The 25,843-nt window shown below is 44.2% G+C and overlaps 2 protein-coding genes across 2 annotated transcripts in view; both read left to right on the forward strand.

Annotated features, from left to right (window-relative positions):
• ptpn11b (protein tyrosine phosphatase non-receptor type 11b) overlaps positions 1 to 25,843 on the forward strand; it is a 306,181-nt gene that overhangs the window by 162,263 nt on the left and 118,075 nt on the right. The window lies entirely within an intron of this gene.
• The window catches only part of agrn (agrin), a 228,851-nt gene that overhangs the window by 126,420 nt on the left and 76,588 nt on the right, over positions 1 to 25,843 (forward strand). Inside the window, exon 4 of the mRNA XM_084016344.1 lies at positions 7,308 to 7,523. Within this exon, the coding sequence (XP_083872470.1) occupies positions 7,308 to 7,523 (216 nt within the window). The remainder of the gene's footprint in view (positions 1 to 7,307; positions 7,524 to 25,843) is intronic.

Raw genomic sequence — 25,843 nt, forward strand, 5'->3', positions numbered from 1 at the left:
TTATTTATAGAGACCTAGAGGAAATTGTTTCTGCATCAATTATGCCGCCATCTTCAGAGTGTTCGCAGCTGGTGAGGATTTTTTTTCGATTTAGAATGTTTAATGGCACATGTAGAATCTGGGATTTGAGTTCATACTTTGCGTTAACCTCCCTTCACCTCCTTTCTTTCTCTCATACATTATTTCTTATAATAACTTACCCCCCCCCCCCTCCTTGGCTCTGTCTCCAACTTTATCTCTCACTCTCTGGAAAGCCGTCGACTGGTAAATAAGTTCATCCTGCGTGTTGGCCAGGTCAGGGCCCCGGCGCCCAGCCGTACCAGCGCTTACGTTACATTCAGGAAGCAGGGGAGGGAAATTGATTGGCCTTTTTATGTGAGGGAATGAGAAAATACTGTACCAGCCTGCACAAAGACGTACTCACATACTCAAAACACTCCATATTCAAGCAGAGAACCGCGGCTAAAAGCACAGAGAAAATAAACCACAAGCTCTTTACGGTTTGTTTTCGTCAATTTCTTCACTCTGCAGTTGCCCTGATAAGAACAGCACAGTTGAAAAAAGGAGGACAAGTGAAAAGTTGTTTTCCTTCTGAAAATCCTTTAAAAGAGTATCCATTATTTCCCTCCTTCATCCTTCTTTTCACTTAACTGGTTTAGAGTGATTTTCTCCCATGGAGCTGGTATGGAGGGGTGCTACTTTGTGAGCAGATGTTTTCTTTATTTCATGCAGGGCAGTGTATGATTGCAGCGAGATCGATAATTCACTGCATTGGTCCCCTGAGGACCACTAATCAGAGATCAATGGGAACCTTGTAGGTTCGCTTTGAACTTTTCAGATATTGTACAAATATAACTGCTGCCCACCGTTGCGTTTATTTCTTAATTTTCCTGCAATTTTCATTTTGCAGTGGCCGAGTACATGAAGTCTGGACTGTAAATAATCATGTGGACCGGTGCGGACAGCAACTTCTCTGCAACTGTTAATCGATATTGCGCGATATATGGCCTGTCTCCACACCTACGCACTTACAGTATAGCGTATAGCCTCAGAGAGAGAATTTGATTTTTAAAATGAGATTCTCCCCCCGAAGCATTTAACAGAGGGAACGTGATCGAGAGAACTGCAGCAAATAACACATCCATACAGAAGTGTGTGTGTGTGTGTGTGTGTGTGTGTGTGTGTGTGCGTGCGCATAAACCACCTGTGAGCATGACGGAAAGTTTCCACTCCCTGACCTGATGAGGTAAGCTGCTCTCTGTGCCGGGCGGCATCACCAGCTGTTCCCATAGCAACCTATCCCCTCACCGCGAAGGTCTTCTGGCATGGCTACATTGATAGAGAGTCTAAAGACCTCTCATAGAGAGATGGAGAGAGGGAGAGAGGGAGAGTGAGGGAGGAGAGGACTGTTAAAAGCCGGCCGGGCCGAGGAGCACATCTGTATTACTTAGCGTCAGCTGAAAAGAAAGGCTCCCTTTATTAGGAAGTAAGTGGAAGATGTCCCTCAGGAGTGCTAGAGCTTAATGAATTTGGACTCATTCAACATTAATGCGATGTCGCTTCGATGCGATGCGAGCTGTGTCTCACTCCATCACGTTCCGTTTCCTGATTTCCTGCCAGTCAGTAGGTCATTAGTCAATGTTGCAGCCACCGTCTGCAGATTCAATCTTATCACAGCACAGTTGGCTTCACCTGAACGGGTTATTCCACACGTTTGCCACATGTGCGTCACCGTCCCGGCAGTCCCGCTAATTCAGCCGCTATTCTTGTCACCCATGTAAAGTTCAGGGACTGTGAATTATTCATGGACAGCTTTCCTTCAAAGCTTTCCCTTCCTTTTGACTCCTTTTTCCTTTCGGGCCGAAGCACACCAGTCTGCTGTGAAATCATTCAAAAACGTGACGGGTGCCCCCTCCTCCCCGCTACGCACCACAGTGCTGCTTCCCCAAAGTAGCCATTTTGAGTTTGTCAAGGCGATTCTGTCAAGCCTTATTGGGTCCGAATGCGTTCATGCTTGCCGCAACAGTCCATTTCTCCCTTTCTCACTTTGTTTGTGGTAAATGCAACAAGGCGGCAAGACAATGAAACTGAAAGATCATTTCACCGCAAACACGGGCTGCAGAGACATTTTCTTCACTCAGTAGAAACAATCTCAAAGTAATAGGAACTGGTGGTTTTTCGGGGCATACTTATTGAATCTGTGTCCGTCTGAATGTATGTTGAAAAGCAGGCAACTGGCACAAATGTCACACAGATAATAGATTATATAATGAAATGTCGTGTCTCTCATCCACCATGCATGGAATCAAACGAGTATTTTGAAACTGAATTTGAAAGCACACATGTTGCATCCCCATGGTCTGTGTTGTGGAATGGTCAATAAAAAACTAGCATCCTGTTCGTCAGAAACAGAACCCTGCAGCAGAACTATGCTAGGCATTCTTTCCACTAGTAAGACTTGACATATATTTTTTTTACTCAGGCTTTAATCACAACAACACGATCCCTTGAGAGCATTCTTAAGGCTCTGACACTGTGTCATATTTAATGGATGCGCCGTCCAAACACGGGGTGAAGTGTTACCTGTACAAGACGTTTGCCTTGACAAGCACAAACTCGACATGCTGTCTTTTCTCACCAATGGGATTTTCTTCCTACGGCCCGAGTAGGGAGAAAAAAACAGCATGGGAGTGAAGCTTTTAACGCTGCTTGGCTGGAGGGAGATTACCTTACAGACTTACATGGACGTGCATGCATGTGCACACACATACACACACACACGTTGCACAAAGAAAGCTTCCTTTCATGCTTTTTCTTCACTCCTGAAATGCCTGCAAAGGTGTTTCTAACAAGTCTGAAATAGATGGAACCGGATAGACAGGGTTCGATTTTATGACACTGGGCGTTAACATTTTCTGTTGTTGAAAACGTATTGAAATATAGTATTAACTTTCATCCTGTTGTGACATTGTAGTGCAGTGTAAGAACAGGGCTGTGCAGCCAAGCACTCCATAGTGAAAAAGGGAAATCATCATCTGAGCTCAGCTGGAAGCTACTTTCTTGCTTAGACTCATCAGAAAAGCAGACTTGTTTTCCTCCACACGCATACACAAAACACTTTTCAAATCCACACTAGCTTTGAGAGAAAATAATCTCCAAAGGTCATGCCCATTAGTCCCAGTGGCACAGCTTGGTCGGCCTCATTATAAGCATATCTGTTATCTGTAGACATCTATATGGACATTTAGTATTCTAGCATTATGTGGACAACACTTTTATTTTGATATCTTGTGTATAGCCAAGAGATTTCTTTTTTCTTAGCATTATGGATACAGTTATGTGATGGTACTGTAGAGTGCATCCTCAGAACAAGGTGACTTGAACCCTTTTAGTATACGTAGGCCTACATAAGAATTTGGACTTTATTATTGGCTACATTCAAAATTGACATAGCTTATTTTATGTTTTTATTTTTTATTTAGGGACAGTGCATATTAATAAACACTTCTGTCAATATGCCAGATTTAGCCAGAGGCTAGTTTCCATCTGCAGTCCCTGGCAAGATGTACAATAGGCTCCCTAAAAATTAAAACAACAGTACATTACAAGTAGGGTAAAAAAAAAACACATTAACTACGATAAAAGCAATATAGCTTAGCAATAGCGTAAAGCACATACAGTGAGGCATGCTGTCAAATAAACTTGAACTCATCTAAAACCCTGTTTTAAAGTTCAATCACAATTTAAGGAACAAAGTAGTCCAGCAAATGCTAATCCCCATATAGAAACCCTGATCTTTATTGGTTCAAAGGGATTGTTAAAAATGTAGAGGGTCCAAGACTTCGAGACGCTCACCATCAACTAATGGTGGTAAAGCTAACTCCGAGGAATTGTACTGAATCTGAGTGCTGTGAAACAGTTAGAGGACACATGACGCCATGGGAGCCAGAAAAAACTCTGGCCGTGAGCATTTATCACAAACACAATGGCTGTGAAACTCTGAAGAACATGTTGTGGGAATAACACATTGCAACTTGAGCCATTGGGTTTGACATATACTTAGTTGCCATTGTGTGAGATACACCTGGGAAAACCAATGCCATCCTGCACATTTGACCTTCAATGAATCCTAAGTTTACACTTTCATTTCTGTGGAGTGTTTTATAAAAAAAAAAGAGTGTCTTTTGTAGGTTTTACTATGTGGTGTTGTTTTGGAGTTTTGTGTTGTACTGAGAGCTGTTTCCAATATTCTGTCCACCCCATCTATGTCAATAGAGTAAAGAAAACTGGCAACTACATGTATATTGAATAGCCACCACCCTTTTTATGCTGTTAACCTGTGTGAGCAGTTTGCTAGGTGGCAGCCACAATAGCATAATGCTAATGTTAATGACAGCCACCATATTTGGACATCTCAATAATTGTTTCATACATCACAGAGGCAAAGCAATTCACAGGAAATGGTCCAGAGTTAGAGGTGACATTTTTAGCATTTATGCTAGCTGTAACCTAGCCTTTTCTGTCGACTATGCTAGCTAACTGCCTCATCCTAAAATCAACGAGCCATACATTCCACAATATTACCAGGAACCACAAACGTAATCATGTTAACATCATCTGCATTGGAAGGAAGAAACACGTATATGTATGCCTCTGTTTATTTTCAGTTCCTTATCTATGCAATAACAGGAGACACAACACAGCAGTGGATGCTACCTGTGGGGAAAGCCTTGCATTGGTGTCATGATGATTACATTTTATCTCAGTGTCTCTACGAAGTAATGCCTATCTGTCTCCAGGACACGTCCACAAGATCCTGCTTGCTGTTTTATTATTGTTTCTACACTCCCCAAGATCACCTGTCAATCAAACTGGGTCACGGCCGCTTTTGGATTTATTGTTGACAAACTTTTTGTTAGTCGTGTGCTTTTGTGTACAGCCATGGTAGATATGGGCGTTCATATCGACTACCAAGGGTTTTTTTTCTATACTGAAGAAATCTGAAGTGTCAAATGTATCTTTTCTCAGGTAGCCGACCAGCAGGATTTCCCCCAGGAAACAGCTCCCAGTACATAAGTATGCAGCGTGTACACTCATTCCAAGGCCTGCACTTGATACCTTCACTTTGACAGAGCCCTCAGCTCCGGTGTCAGTCTCTTGTCAGTCAGCTCGAGGCAAGAGTGAGCTTTTCTCATAGGGAGACATTGCACCAGCGATCTGGATACAAACCACTGCTGGCGTTCGTGACCTTTTTCTTTCCATGGGGTGTGTTCACCCTCCGTGTTTACAACGTGTATTATTTTGTACAACAATACCGTATGTTTACAAAAGACGGCTGATGCTTCTCAACCACAGAGGGATTGTCATTTGGTCAACCTTGGTCTTCACGGAGACACAAATTGGGCCTTTGCTCTATTTTTTTTCCCCTGTTACTATCAGACACCCTCCCCCTCTCTTGTACACATCTGACACAGTTCGATTAAATTTCACCTCTTGTCACTCGGCTCTCATGGCTTCTCCTTCGAGCTGCACCCTGACACTCGCATGCACAAACACACGCAGGCACACGGCGGTGATGGCCGAGCAGCAGGCCAGTCATGACAAGGACTTCATACTGGCACCTGGTTCTCTCGCTCTGTGTGTGTTTGTGTGTGTGTGTGTGTTTGTGTGTGTGTGTGTGTGTGTGTGTGTGTGAGGCAGACCTAATGCCTACACATCTCAGACACATATCCTGTCAGGAATACAGATGCATTCATGGACAGCATCCCACACTCACTCTCACTCTCTCTCTCTCTCTCTCTCTCTCTCTCTCTCTCACACATACACACACACACAGACACACACACACACACACACACACACACACACACACACACACACACACACACACACACACACACTTCTTTTCCCCCTGGTGCCAAAGAGAGTGAGCTCAGGTAGCTGTCAGGCGGTGTCCCACAGGGAACAGTGAGACAGTGGGCTAGTCAAAATCAGCCTCCTCGCCTGTCACTCTACACACACACACACACACACACACGTGTTCACACACACTCACGCACACACTGTGCTTCAGTGTGAGGAGAGAGACTGAATGAGATGCCTTGGGCAGATGCTGGACCAGTTGTCCGTGCTGCACACAAAGAGTTGTATGTGCGTGTGTGTCTATCGGGCTGACTTTCTGTCTATCCAGTGCAGCAAAAGCCACCTGCCAGCAAGCCCAAGTGGACACGCCACCTTGCATTTAGTCTTGGCCTGGGAGTAACTGATAAGAAACAGGTGTGTGTGTGTGTGTGTGTGTGTGTGTGTGTGTGTGTGTGTGTGTGTGTGTGTGTGTGTGTGTGTGTGTGTGTGTGTGTGTGTGTGTAATGTGTATATATCCCCAGCAGTGACACCGTTTGCTCGCCCCTCCAACATACATTGATTTCCAATCAGGTTTGCTAACTGTAAGAGCCCCCCCTTACCTTTCCACCCCCACCCCCCGGTGCTGAGGCTAGCACGTCACGCCAGCTGGCTGCGCAACAGCCTACGAAGTGGGCACAGAGCCACAGCAGCTGTAGCTGCCACAACACGGGTGAATTTATCTCTAAGTTGATGTTATACGCACACAGGTACTCCCTGTTTGCTTTCAGCATTGAGCAGCACCCTCTGACAAAGTTTATATCAGTTTTTTTTTACTTGATCAGAGCGAAGGAGTGGGTGTGAATTTAGAGATTAAAGACACGGGAGTTCTTGTTGGTTCACTTGTATAGCCTTGAAGTGGTTGGCTAACCTTGTTTTTGTTTGTGATGCTGTCCCTCCGTGTTCTCCTGGACGGGGGATCAGTGATGTTTCAAAGACTGCTAATATCATCCCACTGTCTCTAGATTGATTTTAATGTTGTTCCTGACTTTTAACAACATTTTTTGAACATCGAAGCGTTTCGAATTCTGCAATAGGCTCAGCATGCCCAACAACACACTGCGCTCGCTGTGCATGGGCGGAACGATCCTCTCCGAAAGAATTGAGAGCATCTGTTTAGTTTACACCAGGATCACTTTTAATCCCTAATGCATTTGTTAAACTGTGAGTTCTGAACAAACCTGCATAGTGAGATGAATCTGTTAAGATGTGCCTGTCTGATGTTTCAACATAAACTTTCTTTGCATTCACTCAAGAAAACTGAACTTTGCATTGTGCAGCTTTGTGGCCAGACAGCTTTGAGTTTTTGTCGCTGGCCTTGGAATTGTGAGAGAAATATGAATACGCTTTCATCAGATATTCTGGTATCAGTCCTAACACCTTTCTTCCCCCCTCTTCCTGTCTGGCAGGCTGCAGAGGGATGCTGTGTGGCTTCGGCGCCGTGTGTGAGCGTGACCAGGCGGATCCAGCCAAGGCGGAGTGTGTTTGCAAGAGAGTGGATTGTCCGTCCTTGGTGGCGCCGGTTTGCGGCTCGGATTCGTCCACCTACTCCAACGAGTGCGAGCTGGAGAAAGCCCAGTGCAACGCACAGAGACGCATCAAGGTTCTGCGCAAGGGGCCCTGCTGTAAGTAACACATCCGTCTAACAACCAACCCACCACTCTGAGACACTGACTGATTTTAACAACTCACTCAATCTCATTTTCAAATGGAAAAGGGTTTGTGATAATTCCATGTTCGTTCAGTGCACATCAACTAATCAGGGTTTACCCACAGTATTTATTGAAGCACACCCCGCTAACTTGGTGATAGACACATTGCTTTCCCAGAACTTCTTAACAATCAAAGTATTCCACTGGTTCGTCTGTGGAAAAGCTTGTAGGTGAAGCAGCACCAGGAGGAAAGGTTCAGGTCAAGCCCTGGTTAGGACCTGCTACCAAGCAGGACCACCGCAGCCAGGCTAGCCCCTGATGTGGAAACACGTGTCATCATGGCTCAGCAGAACATTGTTAAATAAATATGAACACAAGTTCTGTTGAAAACACCAGAGGCTGCTTTTCTGTGTTAATGAGATAACCACAGTCCAAAAGATTGATATGATTCTTTGAAGATTTTTGTTTTATGTCAGCATGTGTGGGTTTTGACATTTCAAGATATCTAAATTGGCTCCTTTGATTCAGAAAAGATCAATTCCAAAAAGTTCACTGAGTCTGCAGCATTAACGGAAATCAATCGGACCCGAAACACTCGATTTAACCGCGGTGAGAGTTGAATATCAAAGCTGTGAAGTATAGGTGTTTTAAACATAACGAGAGTCAGAGTTCACAACAATACAATGGGACACAGGACTTGGTAAGATTTGATCTTCCAGATGGCAAACTAGCAAGGTGAATTGGTAAAACACGAAGCTGCGAGTCTCGGAATGAAACTATGTTATTGTTCTTCCATTACACCCTGCCCTAACACAACACAACAGGCCTTGCCTTATTATTTTCATCCCCCAATAATAAAACAGGTCCCCATTATGTCCAGTCTATTGTCTTTCAAATATGGCTACGCTCCCGGGGCTTAAGCACCACCTGTTTCCTCACAATGAAAAAGTGTGCCTCTCACTGCTCCCATTGGTCGCCACCGAGTGTGTGTTTTATCCCCGAGCCCCTGGTGGGTGTCCATACTCCTAGTGAACCTCTCATTGCTTCTATTAAGCACAAGCCCATCAAGATCCAGCGCTCTGTGGGGAGCAGCGGCTTCCTGCCAAAGCTGCAACATTGCAGCAGCCTTAATAATAACTGTAGTGTTGTGTCAGCGTCGAGCCTGCCTGCCAGTGTGGACACTCTGCTAATTCCAGGGGTCTGATTACAGTGGCGGCTCGGACCTGGCACTAATAACACGCTTGGTGACTGCTCACCATTGGCAGAGAGGAAATAAAGAGATATAAAGGACAGAGAGCGGATGGGGGGGCAGGCAGTACAGCAGAGAGGTATCTGGAGGGGGAGGGAGTTATGTTGAAATAGGAATGAGATATGAAACATTGAGTGAACCGTGGGGGGAAGGAAGAGCAAGTGAGTGAGTGACTGAGTGAGTGAATAGATGAACTAGAGAACAGGAGTGGATTAAATCCGGGGAGAGAAAGTGGTGTGAGTGCTGTAATGATGGTTTATGGAGGGTTAAGGCCGGCATAATTACCACCGGCAACAACAGCAGGCAGAAAAAACCCAAAGTAAAACGTAATAATAATGATCATCCTAATGATAGTATTGCTGATAATGACGCTATGCTAGCAGGACAGAAAGTCTCTCTTTTATAATGTCACATCCAGAACAAAGAGTCAAAAGCCTTTTTTTATTTGTCATTCCTCGTCGCTGCATTAATTGATGCTCATAGTTGGACAACTTTTAATGTAGATAATGACTGACTGTTATTTGCAAAGAACACAGAGCAATTTTTTCAAACTTTTTCTGAGCGTCTGCACCACAAATAACAACACTGATCAATTAAGTTGAGCAGAACAGGTTGAGTTGTGTCTATATTTATGAAAATGCACAGAGGTTCTGTCTTCCGATCCAAGACAGCCAACTGCATTACTCCTGACAACCTTGACAAAGACCATGCGTACCGGATCCCCTCCCTCTGCTCTGACATCTCACAATACAAGCCCTAGACATATCATATTTGCAGCTAAGTATTTGGCATTTCTGTGTAATTTATTCATTACGCCCCCAGTGTGTGAAGGTCTTAACTGGGAGACAAGTCTGGATATTTATAAGGAGGAAGTTTGATTTGAAAACAGTTCATGATGTCCACACTAGCCTCGCTAACTACCTCATTTATTTTACTGTTACAGTGAAGAAGCCCATAACACAACCACCTTTTGAGCAGTTTGTAAAGCAAAATAGAAAATACAGAAAAACTTGTTCACCAACCTGCTGTTTCTCATTCTTTCACATATTAAGTCGTGACAAAGCAGCATCATATTTGTATCATATAATCAACAATGTTTAATCAATTGTTATGAGAGATAAAGACCCTCAACATACTCCAAATTATTAGTTTATATGCTTATATATATAAAAAACTTACTTTGAATCAGATTATTAAAATAACATGTAAGGATCCTTTCAACATACGTTTCTTTGCCATTCAGTATTGAAGCAAAACCACTGCCATAAACGAACATTAATAAACAGCTTGACTACCCCTGTTGGTCACATGACCTTTCAGATGACGGCGGTCCATTTAGAGTCCCCTACAAGATCCCCACATCACTCAAAATGTAACTCCATTCACACGCCCTGCAGCTACACGCCGATAGACGACATTCCAGTGCAGGCTTTGTAGAATCTTGACATGATGTAGGTACATTGATTTGGCCTCAGATCTGGGTAACGGTGGTAAGTGTAATACTTTGCAGTGAAAAAAAACCCTCTATTTACAAAGGTTAAAGGTTACTGATGCAGCCACATTTAAAAGTCTAAACTGTAGGCAATGAGTGTTTTATCATATGGAAATGAATTCATCTTTTGTTACATTGTATGCAGTGAACTCACCACAAAGCACTCATGGTCAAGTGTGTGCCAACCACGGAGCTAGCCGCCATCTGTCAGTTTATTTACATTTGCTTGGATTGAACCGCCTGGTTAAAACCTGCCTTCACATCAACATGACTTTTGTCATCAGAGAGGCGGCAGACTCACAGAAAAGTATGTAAGGAATTTAGTGGGATGCAAAATTCTGTCGAAATGTAAGCAGTGGTTTAACATCCGTCGTACGACGCTCGTGTGTTTATGTTGACTTTTGCACTTGTGCTTTGAACGTTTATACCGATTCTGTCGGGGTGAAGGTAGCAGAGCGCACGATGGTGTACCTGCGTCTCTGCCGGGCTGAATGTGTGTGTGGAGGAGAGAGAGGGTGTTGGGAGGTCAGGGGAAGCAGACTGACAGGTTCTCATTCTCTTTCTGCCGCCTATAAATTCAGCATGAGTTTGGTACAGAGGGTCCAGACGGGTCACCCTGGCTGGGATTATGGAGTTGTCAGTGGCGATGAGGAAGAGAGAGAGGCAGAAGATGGGAAGGTGGGAACGCGGGAGACGGCCCAGATGAGAAAGCTGAGAGAATGAGAGAGCTTTTAACTTTAAGAATAGTGTGGGCGGCTGGATTGGCGCTTTTGTGCGAAGCCTCGTTTGACTCATTCGATTTGAATGGTGGGTTTTCATTGGAGTAAGCGAATTGGCTAGCGCACCGAGAAGCCGTCATGTCCAATTCAAATCAACTCGGGAGTCTTATCTGGCACTCAGGAGTGTAGCCACAAAAGAAGTTTTTTCTCTCACAGATTATCCCTTTTTTAAAGGGACTGGAGTTATATGAAGCACGCTGTTATCACTAAATACAAGTGTGAGGCTTGGTGTATGTGTTTGCGAACAGGAGGGAAGCTTCACCCTGAAGGTCCCTGACATCCGTAGGATGCTGACACCACCACATTTCCCAATGTGAGCATTCTGGTGCTTATTTAAAGCAGGACTGTGTCACTTTTTAAAGAAGAAATAGCCCATTCTTCTTCTCTTGCAAATGAAAAGTTCTCAGACAGTAAATGTCAGCCTTGCTCATGTCATCACACTCGGGGGTTTGGCTGCTACAGTACAGCAACACTAGCCCAGTAGGACCAGTAGCTTAAGGCAGCTAAGGTTAAGCCAAACTTTAGATTGTTATTGTTATAGTGTAACTGAAACTACTGACCATTCTCCACTTGTGCTACATGGATGCTGAAAACTGCATCTTTTTAGTTTTCATCATCCTGTAATTGCTATTTATGGCCACTTCTACATAATTCCATACAACCTGGTTCTTGTTAGCTCCACCAACGAGGTTGTTTTGTCTGTTCGGTTGGTGTTTCTTTGTGGTTGCCAGCAGGATTACCACCAAGATTACCACCAGCAGGATTACCACTTCACTTACCATACTCCTGTGTACAGTCTCTGTTTCAGCGTTCATTGAACGATGGTTCTGGATGGTTTTGGGCGAACGTGAACTGAACGTACTGTATTTCTGCCTGATGAACGTTACTGTGAACACGTTCATTCTGGTGTCTGTCAACAGCACGCTCTCTCTGTTTAACTTCGTTCAATAGGGTGCCAGATTTGTAGAGAGCCTTCCAGGCAAAAACCAGGCTAAAACACACCGTAAACAGGCCTTGATATATAGTGAATAAAACACCCAATCTGGCAACACCAGCCGCCAGTGTCACACCGCAGCATACGTCATCAAAACAGAAAACAGCATGGAGGCGACAGCAACGTGTAGGGGACAAAGTACCAAGGAGGCGTCGTATTCTCATTTAAACAAGTTTTATGACAAGGTTGTTGAAATCTGACGCATAGTTTTAGTGTTAAAACTGATCAAATAATTGCTGTGTGTGGTTCTATATAAGCTGTGGCAGCAATTTTGAAAAATAATAGCTTGCAGCAACATATTGAAAAAAATAACTATGAACTCGTTCATTTTTGGAACTGTGAACTAAGTTAAAAATGTAGAATTATGAACTATGAACTGAACTAGTTAATTTTAAAATTTGTCAACTGAACTTTGAACTAGATCATGTAGAAAGTGAACTTTCCCAACACTGCTCTGCTTCCCCCTGACTGATTGTGGTAACCACAAATGAAGTGGCCTATTTACAACCTGCACTTTGTCAGACATCGCCGTGGCAATGTCGCCATGTTGCCAGATCTGCCCTAATGACAGGTGCTCATATATCCCCACTCTTCTCACTGCACGGTTCATCTTAGCTCCGTTTGGCATAATAGTGTAAAAATCCCCTTTAACCACATTCATTTAGAAGCTCGCTCGTAATGTTGAACTGGCTATTACAACATTTAAGTGCCACGGTAACGGTGTAAGTCCTCTCTTGAGGGCAGGACAGAATGACCCACATGTCGTCGAGGCGGCGTGCTTAGTTGCCCCCAGTGCTCTGCTCTAATATTCACATAACCTGGCCCTTAATGGTTCAGACCAGCGCCGTGCCAGCTTCCTCATTATCTTCCTTTTGTTCTAGATGGATGATTTAGGTTGGGCAAGGTTACATCTCTAGCGGTCAAACGGGCAAGTGTTGAGCAGATAATAGCCTCTGATACTATCAAAATTAAAAGGAGAGGCCGCGTTCAAATTGGCCCGGCAGGAGTTCCTAACAACACAAGGCGAGAGGCGAAAAGCGGCCAGTTAAGAAAAGAAAGAACTGCGAGGCAGAGGGGAAGAAAAACGGCAAGCAGAAGCACTTTCTGGTTGGGAGAGAGACCAGCGATGCGTGTTTGTGTGCGTATCAGTGCGCGTGCGGACACGCTGCAGTCGGCCGGGGAATGTGTGAACCAAGTTGGCTCTGCTGACATCGAAGTTGGGGCAGAGTGGCAAATAAACTCCCTCTCCCTGAAGTGCTGCAGAACTCATCTTGTGTGGCCATTCTCGTGGAACGTGGACTTTTCATTCTTTTTCTTTTTCTTCTTGAAGGAGTGCAACAAGTAATGCAAAAAAAAAAAAAGTGGTGTGTGGTGAGGTGACTGGGGTTCAAGAGAGTGATCAATGGAGATTGATTGTGTGTGTGTGTGTGTGTGTGTGTGTGTGTGTGTGTGTGTGTGTGTGTGTGTGTGTGTGTGTGTGTGTGTGTGTGTGTTGGCCACAAGCTCGGACCGCTTACTCTATCAGTCCTCTCTCTCTCCATGCTTTAGAGAGGGCTTTATCTCGCCAGCACTGACACACTCTTGTGTCCTCACAGTGAAAGGAGAAAGGCATCAGTACTCCACACCTGCTCCTCTGTCTGCTCTAACATACTGCAGGCAATCGGGACCAATACCAGGCGGATGTGAACCTCTCCATCTTAAACAGGAAGTACGTGATGCTGCTTGAGCTATTCACAATTCAGAGCTATGATAGTGATTTGATGCATTTGCATTGAATTTTTCTGTATTGAGTAGGCTCAAACATGTCTCCTATGCAGCCATATCACATTTACAACCAAAAGGAGGATAAACATTTCCATGGTTATGTTTTGAAAACACCTGGTTAATGTTTGGAAGGATGTGGATTGTGAAAGCGTGGCCTCTGGTGTCAAAATAAATATAATCCCGGCGACAGTTCCTACTAAATGTCTTTGTCGTTTGTGAGTCCTGCATCTGGATATGTTTGCAGATTTACAGAATTAGATGATACTGTATATGAGTATTCTGCATGTGCAAAAGTGTTTCTTTGGAGACCAGTAACTGTAAAAATCCCATATGAATTATACATGTTGACCCTTACATTATACGAGGGCGTCGTCCCTTTCACAGGACCAATATTACACCTCTGTGAGAGTTTGGAGTTACATGTCCGACAGCTTTCTCCTCCACCACCGGATCCACACATTTGGAGAACCTTTGACATGGAGCACTGAGTTTTTTTTTTATAACTTTAATTTTCCTGAAAAGGCTTTTCCCTAGAGAAGCTAAAGCCATGGTCTCTGGCCTGAGCTTGTTACCCTCGCTGTACTTTTTGTCTTCTGCCAGGTGCCAGTTTTGGCTGATTGTTAAGGTGTCTGGGCTGGGCCGGTTAAAGCCCTGATTGATCCCCTCGTAGGGCCCAAAGCTGGCTGGAAGTGAAGCTTTCAGGAAATCTCCTGCAAACAAAATCCTCATTCTGGAGAGTCGGAGATGAAAGCCAACCTGCTTTATTCTTCCTCTACACCCACATGCTCCCTCTCCTTCCTTCCCCCCCACTTCTCTCTTTGCTCAGTCTCCGACGAGCTCTTTTGTTACCCCAGTGACACGCCCGGTTGCCCCCGGTGCCAGTGGACTGCTGGTAATAGCTGTAGATGGTGGAGATGACTTTTGGGTTTGCCGGAGCAGATAACAATGTTCTGTCCTTCTGCTCTCCTTTCCTCCTTCACTTCCTCTCTCCAATCTTCCCTCCTTCCCTTTATTTGTCTTTTCCTATTTTCTTCCTCATTAGTTGTATCCCTCCGATGTCTTTATTCCCTTTCCCTCCCTTTCTTCCACACTCTGCTCCACTTCTTCTCCCACACATTCGTTCTTTTCCCCTCCCCATCTTTCCCCCTCTTCCTCCCTCTTCCTCCCTCTTCCCTTTGAGTCCATTCTTTTTCATGTCATTTCATCTCTCCTTTGCTTCGCTGTTGGACCAGCTCAAAATAACTCTCACCGCTCCTTACTTCACTTTCTCCTTTTTCTTACTGTTTCTCTCATCAGCAGTAACACACACACACACACACACATACACAGACAGAGTAATCAAATTCCTCCAGCGTGATTGCTGAACACATTTATGTGCACACACATGCACTCACACAAGCACGCAGGGCGAGAGGTCATTGTAAATAACTCGGTTTCCGTGCTTTCATTTCCCTGGGGCAATGACTCTTGCTTGGTATTCATAACCATAACATGCAGAACCTGACAGACTGACTCTCTCTGTGTACGTGTGTGTGTGTGTGTGTGTGTGTGTGTGTGTGTGTGTGTGTGTGTACTGATACTGTATTCATACCCGTATGCATGTACACACATACACACACACACGGTCGTACTTAGTGAAATATGCACTCTCTAGGCGTTTTGCAAACGGATAGATTGAAGAACTTACATTTTGTTATCGTCCCTCAACACACACACACACACACAGGCACACACACACACACACACACACACACACACACACACACACACACACACACACACATCTTTACTTGCTGTTCCACTCGTCTGTGTCCACTGATACATGTAAGACAAATCCTGTCTTCTTCATCTCCCTCTCTGTATATCCAGCGTTCACCTCTCTAAAACCTGCAGGGAAAATAACCATTATCTGCACACACACACACACACACACACACACACACACACACACACACACACACACACACACACACACCTGCTAATACCAGACAAGGGGTTGAGTTTTGGTGCTTTTTAATGTATTTATGTGTTTGGCGTCTACTGAATTAAACATCCTTGTTTGTTATTTTCCCCACACATGCTTGGGAGACATCGAAAAGGAGTGAAAACAATAATAAAAGCAAAGCAGTGTTGAAAACATGAGGATAACTACCAGCTCAGCAGACAATAATGGATATTTTATTTTATTTGTGTGGAACAAGAATGGCGACAACTGTCAGGAGCTGGATTTCTAAAGAACAGCTATTTGTGTCTTTGTTGGCTGGGTTTCTGTGGTATGTGTGTGTGTGTGTATAAATGTCTGTGTGTGTGTGTGTGTGTGTGTGTGTGTGTGTGTGTGTGTGTGTGTGTGTGTATATAAATGTCTGTGTGTGTGTGTGTGTGTGTGTGTGTGTGTGTGTGTGTGTGTGTGTGTGTGTGTGTGTGTGTGTGTGGGCCTATGTCACACAGTGTATGTCCTCCTATAAACCAGACTCTCTAAAGTGAGTTCCAGACAGACAGAAAAGAGAACAGCTTGTCTAAACACTAAACAAAAAGTGATTTGTGTTGAGTTTATTTATCATTTTGTTTTAAAACATTTACAGAGTTTGTACAAGATATTTGAAAAGTGAAACGTTTTCAAAACGATATCCATATTCTTCATTGAACTTTTTACTCCATACATCTAGGTGCACACACACACACACACACACACACACACACACACACACACACACACACACACACACACACACACTCCTCCCATGCTACTTGTTTAAGGGCCTTCCATCGACTGCACCCGCTCCCCAGAGTATCGCTGTGTTCACATTGCGGCCGTAGAGGGCAATTTAGACCTGCAACGGGAGATTGATTGTAAATTCCACAACCGCTGATTTCTAAATGAGCAAACAGATGTGAAACTTTCCCAACTTCTACCTTCTCCTGCTGCCGGGATATTCCGTCGCGTGGATGTATTCATCAACCCGTCTCACAGCCGAGAAGAAGTAGCGCGGTGGTTATCGATCCGGGTCGCTGGGACCCAGAGCCCGGCCGCTGTTCATGTTAGTGATCTAATGAGACACTGTTTGCACCTGGGTTGGAATGTGAATGTGGTCCACTGAGTGGAAGGAGAGCAGCCCAGCGGTCTTTTGTCCTCAAGGCCGGGACTGTGAAGGACTGTGAAGGACTGTGAAGGACTGTGAAGGACTAACGAGCAAAATATGTGAAGACTTGAGTCTTGAGACTTTTTCTTTTTTGTCCAAATGCTGATGAGCTGACAAAAAGCTCATGAAGTGTCTTGCTATGTAAAAGAATGTACCCTGGCACCATTCTTTCCACAAGAAAATTGTCACCATCATCTTATAAAACCTGTAACTTAGTAGTTTCCTAAGTGGCTGCGTGGCCCTGCATTTCCTCAGACTTAATGCCATCATTTTTGAAAAACCCAAATGATTGTACAAAACACCTCTCAGTGACTTGCTGCACACCCAGGAGCTGCCATCTCTCCCCCTAGCTGTTGTTTGTCACTGTGGAGCATGCCCATTTGTGAACACTTCCTCTCCTTGACACAATGGCCTGTTTATAGTGGGATTGCACAAGCAAGACGCCATTAAAAATGCTGTTTGTCAGTGGATTGAATAGGTCAGCTTTATAGTGTTTAACCGAATCACCGGGCTGAGGATGCTGAGCGCATGACTTAGGCTGTCTGGGAACATTGTGCTACTTTGTTTATTGTTTACCTCAATCACATTAACTTCATTCTATCGGTGTTAGGATTGTGAGAGAAGGCCAATGTACCTTCATTTCTCCCTATAATGGTTGTTTTCTCACTCCTAGATCTAACAATTTTCTTCACAATTAGAATGATAGAATTGCACAAACAGTGTGCCCGCCTGCATTAAATATGCCTGCCAAAAAAAAAAGGCAGAGAATCAATCCAAGCGATTCTCATCTATTTGCACTGGATAGATGTGAGGACTCGCTGCTCCAGCTTCATTCTGTCTTTCCTAGAGAGACTTTTCAGAATAGCATAAATTAAATTGCCGTCGTGTTAAACAGGGTCCTGCAGTATACTGCGAGGCTGGAATGGGCTCACTGATTTGAGGGATTTATCTGATGTGTGTGTGAGTGAGAGAGAGAGAACGAAGTAGATAAACAGCATGTTTGCCTTTTTTCGTTCTACATAAGTTTTAAATTAAAATCCACTAGATCTTTGTTATTTTTTCAATCAGAGCCTCAATCTTTGGTGCCAAGCACTCATTACTGTGGTATTTCTGCATTTGCTTTGCGGAGACAATTTTCTTGTTTTTCAGTTTATTTCCCCAAAAAATCACTGAAAATGTTAAAGTCGTGACAAAGTCTCTCTGGCTTTTGACCATTTATAGCCAAGTCACGAGCTACTGTTTGAGCTATGAGCAGCTCAATCATAGTGATATTTCCATATTTCTTCAGTTTCACAGTTTTAAAATTGCTGTGAGGTAAAACTCCCTGGCAGTCCATCAAAAACAAGTGAAGATCATTTTTTTGTAAAGTTAGAAAGAAAATGAACTTAATTAAATAATAATTAATTGCATTTTGGCAGCAGAAACGTTTTATCATTAATATTGCGGCTGTGACTGGCAGGTTGGGGAACCACTGACTTTAGGGCAGCTTTAATAAAATGGCAATAGATGTCATTGCTTTGATATGAGTTAGTGACTGCAAACATGTATTTACATGGGACTGTCGAGAGGAGAGATAAAGCAGAGTGAAGTGTAAGTGAAGTGCTGCATTGATGGGATGAATACGAAGCACAATCGCCCCGTCGCCCTCATTTTATTCTACTCAGCTGTCTGTGCCGGCTCCCTGAAGATAAACTGCAGCAATGTTGATTGTTTAACAGCAACTTTCAGTCCTGCTGTTTGTATAGCTTCATAGCTGTTAGCTCTGTCCGTGGTATTAGCCTCATTAGCTGTTCGCTCTGTTAGCCAAACACACTGTAGGACTCCCATCGACTGCTAACAGCTAACTAGCGCTCCTCCTTCCCGACAGTGCTCGCTTCACTTTGTCACTTGCAAAGTAATACTTCTACATACTATTGCTGAGGTCCAGCAATATGCAAGATTAGCTGGGGACAGACACACACACATGCACGTGCAATACAAACACGCACACTTGCGACCGAATACATCACCTCCTGGCAAAGTTAATGTGATTAAGTGCACGCCGTTAACCTCATCATGCGTCCGTGGGGACGAGGTGTTGCTTGTCTTCATACAGATGTGCCGGTGTCCGTGTTGAGGACCAACACCTTCTGTAGCTGACTTTTAAGCAGCTCTGACTAGCATATTGCGCCCAGCGGCCATAACTCATTAGCGAATGTTGATGGCAAAGGCCAAGTATGATTAGCAAACGCTTCACTGCACATCAGTGCTGATTTTTGGCTCCCCACCACCACCGGCTCCCGTTAATCAGGTGCTAATGAAAGGAAACTTGTGGCATATGCGCCACTTAGTCCAGATGAGTCCTGGTACCTTTTTTTTTTTTTTTGCAGGGCCGGGGTGACATCTGCATGCATCGCTCTCAGGTGCAAGTTCATTGTTTTCAAACGCAGCATCTTCTTGCTTTCACTGTGCGGTCAGTTTGTGGGCTTGTTTTTGCACATTTTAAACTACTACATAAATAAATGAATTCCTCCTGTTTGTTGCTGTTGCAGTTTATGTGATGAAAACATTTAATCAGCCAGCCATAGATGCAGTATAAATGTTTGCTGCGATGCTAAATCTGCTAACTGGGTCTAATGCGTTTCATCTCCCTGCAGGGTGAAGCCTGTTGTAGAACTCAATAAATGCATTATTGATAATGTGTGATCGTGACCTTTTAAGAGGTAAACAAACGAGCAGTTAATAGCGACCTGGCTGCACTCCACCACCTGTTTTGACTGTGGTCTACTTGGGAGATCAAATCAGTGTCACTATCCAATCAGAGAGAACAGATACTAGGATTGCCACTCGCTCGACACAAGACTTCCTGCACAAACTCACCATTACATTATCTGTATTTACTCAACCCAGATTTAAAGCCTTTAGCAGCCTGCAAAACAACCCTGTAAACGACGTACACTATGCCGTACTGTTGACGACAGTCAGACATTCCTGTATTTGCTTGCAATGAAAGGACTCAGCGTGTCACATGACATCTCTATTACAGAGGGAGTAAAATGTCGAAGACAAAAGGACATGAAACCAGAAGTGAGTCGAGTCCAACCACGCGATGGGAAATAGGCGTTAGATCGTCTTTGTTGCTTTCAAAAGGAGTCTTTATCCCAGAGAGGTTAAAGAGTACGTCTGTCAGCTTTTGTCTTCTCTTCTCATCTTTCCTCTCAGGAATTGGATTACAGGTCTGAGATAAGGTCAGTTGTAAGTCAGTCAGCGTTTTGACGGAGTGGTCATCATCACAGCTTTGTCGTCACACAAAGCCCGGATTGATTGATGCAACCAAACACATCATCATCATCATCTTTTTTGATATCTGCAGCATTTTTTATTAGCAGGAAGGACATTCGGTGCCTCTTCAGAATGTTAATAATTAACAGTTAACTCTAATGGACGATAATCATTTTGACCGATGGATGCTATCAGTGAACAAAAAACGCTGATGACGTCTTACGGGGAAAGGCGTCTGCATGTCTCCATGACAACGCATGCAGCATGGTGGCTGCTAACCCCCCCTGACTAAAACTAGTGATCAGTTGGCTGTTTTGTGCATCACTTTGAGGAAGTGTGTTTTTTTAATGTGTTCAAATTGTTGTGAAGGTGTTGTTCAGATTGGTCAGGCGGTCTCCCTTGAGATGAGGGTTAATGACTATGCTCTTTTCAGCTAACTTCTAAAACGTGTTTTAATATTCGCTGATGATCAACCGAAGACTTTTAAGTGTTTTTTGTGAAATTGCACGCCGTCCTTAAAGACCGCTCATCTCCGTCTGTTTGTCATAAATGCCACATCCAGACGATTTAATCCCGTCCCGTCTCCTTGCTGTCACTCAGCAGAATAAATGGGCCCTCTGCAGGCGTTTCAGCACCCCACTCGTGTTTTACTGCACTTTTCAAGCGTGAGATATCTGCCACTGGAAAATGACAGCTGCCGTACAAAACAGTCTATTTTGGAATCACAAGACCACGCAACATTTTAATGTTTTATCATCTGTCATTTGTATTTTTCTTTAACATTTATCTTTTTTTAAATGCAGCAATTAAAGTAACAGTTCTGTGTCCCTTAGATGGGTTTTTTTTTTTTTCAACGTGTAGCATCGGTCACATCTCAGACATCGCGGTAAAATCTCCTCATGCTTGTAACTGTACCCTCCACAACAGTACTTTGCTGTGAGTGTGGCCACCAGCAGACTGGAGTATGATGAGGGCTTTCCGTGGTTCATTTTCCATTCTCAAGGGTAAAACAGCAAAGCGTGTAAAAGAGAGCAACAGCTGCAGTTCAGTGGAGCTCTTTGAAGAACTACATCAAACACAGAGAATCATCTTCCAGCCATTGGCCTCACAGTAGAGAAAATGAGGGGTGTGTGTGTGTGTGTGTGTGTGTGTGTGTGGGAGAGGTGTGCAGGACTGTTAATCCTTTGGCCTTCCCTCAGTCCCTGCCTCCTGCTCTTCATCACTGGGTTTAGATACCCGGCTGCACGTTCTCATCCATATTTAGTTCTTGGATCTTGGTCCGTATTGATCTAGTCTGTTAATCTTGTTTATTTTCTGACCGTTCCATGCTGCCTTTTTCTTGCTCCCATTCTGACCCTTTCCCTTATCTCACTTCCACACACTTCTCTCCACAGCACCTCTCAGCTTTAAGCCAATCCCTGCTCGCTCGTCCCGTCTTTGTCTAAACCCTCCCCACTCTCATACTAAACATTATTTATGATGTAATACTTGGCTCACCAGTTGGCTATCAAATCTTTTCCATTGTTGTTATATTGATGAGTATTGTTATAATTCTTATCATTACTACCATTATCATTATTAGTTTCATACATGTATTTACGTATTGAGTCTGCAGTTAGACTGTGTTTTCCTAAATACCAGGGATGTTTTCCACAAAAAAAGGGAAAGAAGGTAGTGCTGTGGACACCATTCTTTCCATGTTTAGTTTTTGAATGCATTATATAATTTATACATTGAATCCATTTTACACTGCAATCGGATAGAAAGAAAACCAAAATGACATACATTAAACATGGACACAGCATTCACATATAGAACAGTAAGATTGAAAGCAAATGATAAGTAAGTATAAATAATAATGAATAAAAGATCATTTAGTTATAAGTTGATATGTTCATGGTTTGATGCTGCATAGTTTAGGATTGGTTCTTACAATGGCGGGGTCCCTTCCACCCTTCCTGCCCCTCTACTGCCAGCACCCTTGCTTGGACCTCACCCATCATTTTGCAGACAGACAGACAGACAGACAGACAGACAGACAGACAGACAGACATATCCTGACAAAATAATTAAAGTGGAGCTGAAACGGCATTTCAAGAGTATCCATCTTCCCTAAGGTGACGTATTTCTGAGTGAAACAGGAGGCAGGCAATGTTGGGAGGAATTTAATTTGATCATTCAAAAGTGTATCTTACGACCTTGTCTGGCTCTGTGCAGAGCTGAAGTAGCAGATTGATGGATGGATGGCATGATATTATTGGTGGAAGTTGGTTGGTACAAGCTGATGTAAGCACACGTCATTATTTTTGCTTTCCAGGAAAAACCAAATTGGATTTTGAGTAATAAAGACCAAGGACTTCATTTTTTTGTATTCTTGTTCCATCATATGTTGTTTAATAGCTGCACAATGTCACTGGAGCTTTGATGGAAAAGGGTTGAAGAAAATGTTCATTTCAGCTCCATTTGCCTCTGTGCTCGTTGGCTGCTGCAGTCGATGTCTCCAGGATCACATTTTGCCACATTGACATACACACAGACTCACCAGATGAAAACAATCAGCATCGCTGTCGCATCGAGTAAATACTGATTACTGCAGTTTTATGTATGGAACTGGAATTAGGTGCTATACCTACCGTAGCATAAAAACAGGAAGAAAGGGGAAAACGCTAACTGGGCTCTGCCTATATGCCTCGCTCTTGGACAGGAAGACAATAAACATACTGTACCGTACTGTAAATGTTTTATTGCATAGTCTGTCTCTTTTCTTGCACTGCTCTCTTGCAGTATTTTATCTACAGTACTTTAACTCCTACATCCCAGCATTGCTGCTTCTCTCTCTGTCACACTGTCTCTCTCTTCTTCTTCTTCTTCCTGGAGGAGGAGGAGGAGGAGGAAGAGGAGGAGGGGGTGGGGGGTTCTTGATTAAAACACACACTGCCAACTCCCCCCACATCGCATCATTGCATTTGATTAGCTACAACCCCCTGCTCCTTCCTTTATCACAACCAGCGCAACAGGAAGCACCACACACTCACACACACACACACACACACACACACACACACACACACACACACACACACACACACACACGCATACGTTAGCATCACATGCTGACTTATCTGAACTGCCTGCGAACGTACACTGGCATATAGGAGCACACACAATCTCCACGTGCACACATCTGGGCTGCCGCTGGTGCCGTGGCAGCAGGGCATCCGGTAAAGCCAGCATGGCGCTGACAGCTCCCTGTCCCTAATGAAGCATTAATAAACTGCAGCACAAAACAGTTGATCAGAGGGAAGCAGAGCTCCCCACCTGCCCGGCTGTCTGCTGGCTGCCACGGGGAGAGATGAGAGGGGGGAGCGGATCACCGTAATCCCCCATCTTCCAAACCCCCATTCCCCACCGTGCAGCGAGACATCACCCAGCCAGCCCAACCCCCCGCATCAAAATTACAATTCTCAACAGATTTGGTTTAGTTGGAATTCTTTGAAAAGTTCTTTCTATCTGCAGCTGGAATAGAGTGATGGGGAAGGTGTGTATCCAGGAATCGCCGAATGAATTCACAATTAGGCAAAGCAGGCAGTCCATTCACAATGTGTCTCCCACTGGCAGACAATGTGGGCACTCTGATTCAAATGATGCAAACCTGCTGAGTGAAGATATTCCAGGTGGTTTCGTTCAAATGATGCATGCCCGTGATTAGACGGATTGGAGCAATTGTTCAGTTTAGGAGCCAATGGAAGCCAGGTCCAGCTGTGATTAACTATCCAAAGTGCTGTTGGAGATGCAGTCCCTTAAATGCAAATTAATCAACATTAAGTCTCTGTCTGAAGTCTGTTTCGTTGTGTAAGAGATTACGTAATATCCTTTAATTGGGCCCCGGAATGTCAGCTGTGTTTTTGGTGTGTCTTCTCCTTACCTCATCATATGCTGGAGATGTCATCTCTGTTTGTGCTGGAATTGCTTCCGTGTCACTTTGCGTTTTATCTCTCTGTCTATCTGTATCCTGATCTGCCTTTTTTTCTCATTATCTTTGCAGTCTAAACCTAGCTGAGCTTTACTCCAGCGAGGAAGACTGATCTAATTGGCAGCGAGGATCATTCTAATTTAGCGAAGCCAGCTCTGCTGACTCTTTCAGCCTTCTCCTCTCCCTTTCTCCCATTTTTTTGCCACGTTTCACATGATAATAATGAGCAAATATAAGCGAGATCCCCCTGAAGTTTGCTGTGGTGAGTGTATTTTTATTTTATTTTTTTCTTTGGGGGCTTGTTACACCGATCACATTCGCCCAGGCAATTTGCCTGCTTGTCTGAGTCTGAGAAGGGAGGCTTATCTGCACTAACGCCCCATCGAGGCTGCGCTTCGTATCCAAATCGGCCCCTGTTAGCATTCAAATCAGCAGCCCCCACCCTCCCACCCCTATTCTACCTAGCTCTTGTGCTCCTTACCGTCGCCCCCCCCACCCCTCGCTGCTGTCAACGCGGCAGCTTCGCTCGGAGGAGAAGAAGGCTGGAGAGAGAAAGCCGGGCTATTATTTAATGAGATCAAGGAGTGCGAGGACAATGCTGTTTACTGTCACAAAGCAAACAGGGGCCCCTCCCTGCAGGTGAAGGAGATCACCGGGCCTCTCCCTCCTCCTCTACACCTTAACAACCACCATTTCACCCAAGCCGCAAGCGCTCCGACAAGGTGCTTTTCCTTGTCAGGACACATGCCTCCTCCTCCCCTTCCCAAGACAAGACACATCAAAACAGCACGGCTGAAGGTTATTTCTAATAGTACTGGATGCTACATAACAAGTGCTACTTTCTAAGTGCAAATCGTGTAGCAATTGTTGCTCGTGTGCGATCGCTGCTGCTGTGATTTAACATGACCTTTTTTAACTGCAACAAGGTCATTAATGCAGGGCTGTTTTCCACAGGCCATCAGCGTCTCATTATTCATACAATTAGACGACATTAGCAGCCAAGTGTCCCGGTCGCTAAATAGTCCACATTGGCTGCCATTACCCCGCCGTCAACGGCTCACAGCGGCTTACGGTTTCCGCAAATCTCCCTTAGTTAGAGCTGTAATTTAGCACTTTATTTTGAAGTCACTTTTGAAGTGCCTTTGTCATAAATTAGGTCTGGAGTCCGTTCCTGCTGCAAGACAGAACAAATATAAAATGAACAAAGAAGTGTTCGTTAACGAGTCTCACGCACCAAACCTCAAAGGACTTGACAGGAGGGAGCGGGAAAAGAAGTGTGTGTGGGGGGGGGGGGGATGTGTCATGAAGATGAGGAAAGCAAGATGTGTGTGTTTGTGTGTGTGTGTGTGAGAGAGAGAGAGAGAGAGGGGGAGAGCTATCCTTTGATCAAGAGTGCTTCTCGTAGCACTCCTGTCTCCCTACACATCCATAATATATCTCCACACACATCTCAGTCGCAGAAAGAAAAAAAAATGCTAAGCAAATAATTTGTGATTCAATATTCCCGCTCCCCCTTTTCAATGAAATGCGTTCATGTCGGTTATAACAAAAGAGGGGATAATATCAGACACGGGTAAATATTTACTCTAAAAGTGGCGGGCTTAGGAAATGAGAGGCCCGCCGATGATCTGCATCTCTCAC

This window comes from Eutrigla gurnardus, assembly GCF_963514095.1.
Source record: "Eutrigla gurnardus genome assembly, chromosome: 8".
Taxonomy (NCBI): domain Eukaryota; kingdom Metazoa; phylum Chordata; class Actinopteri; order Perciformes; family Triglidae; genus Eutrigla; species Eutrigla gurnardus.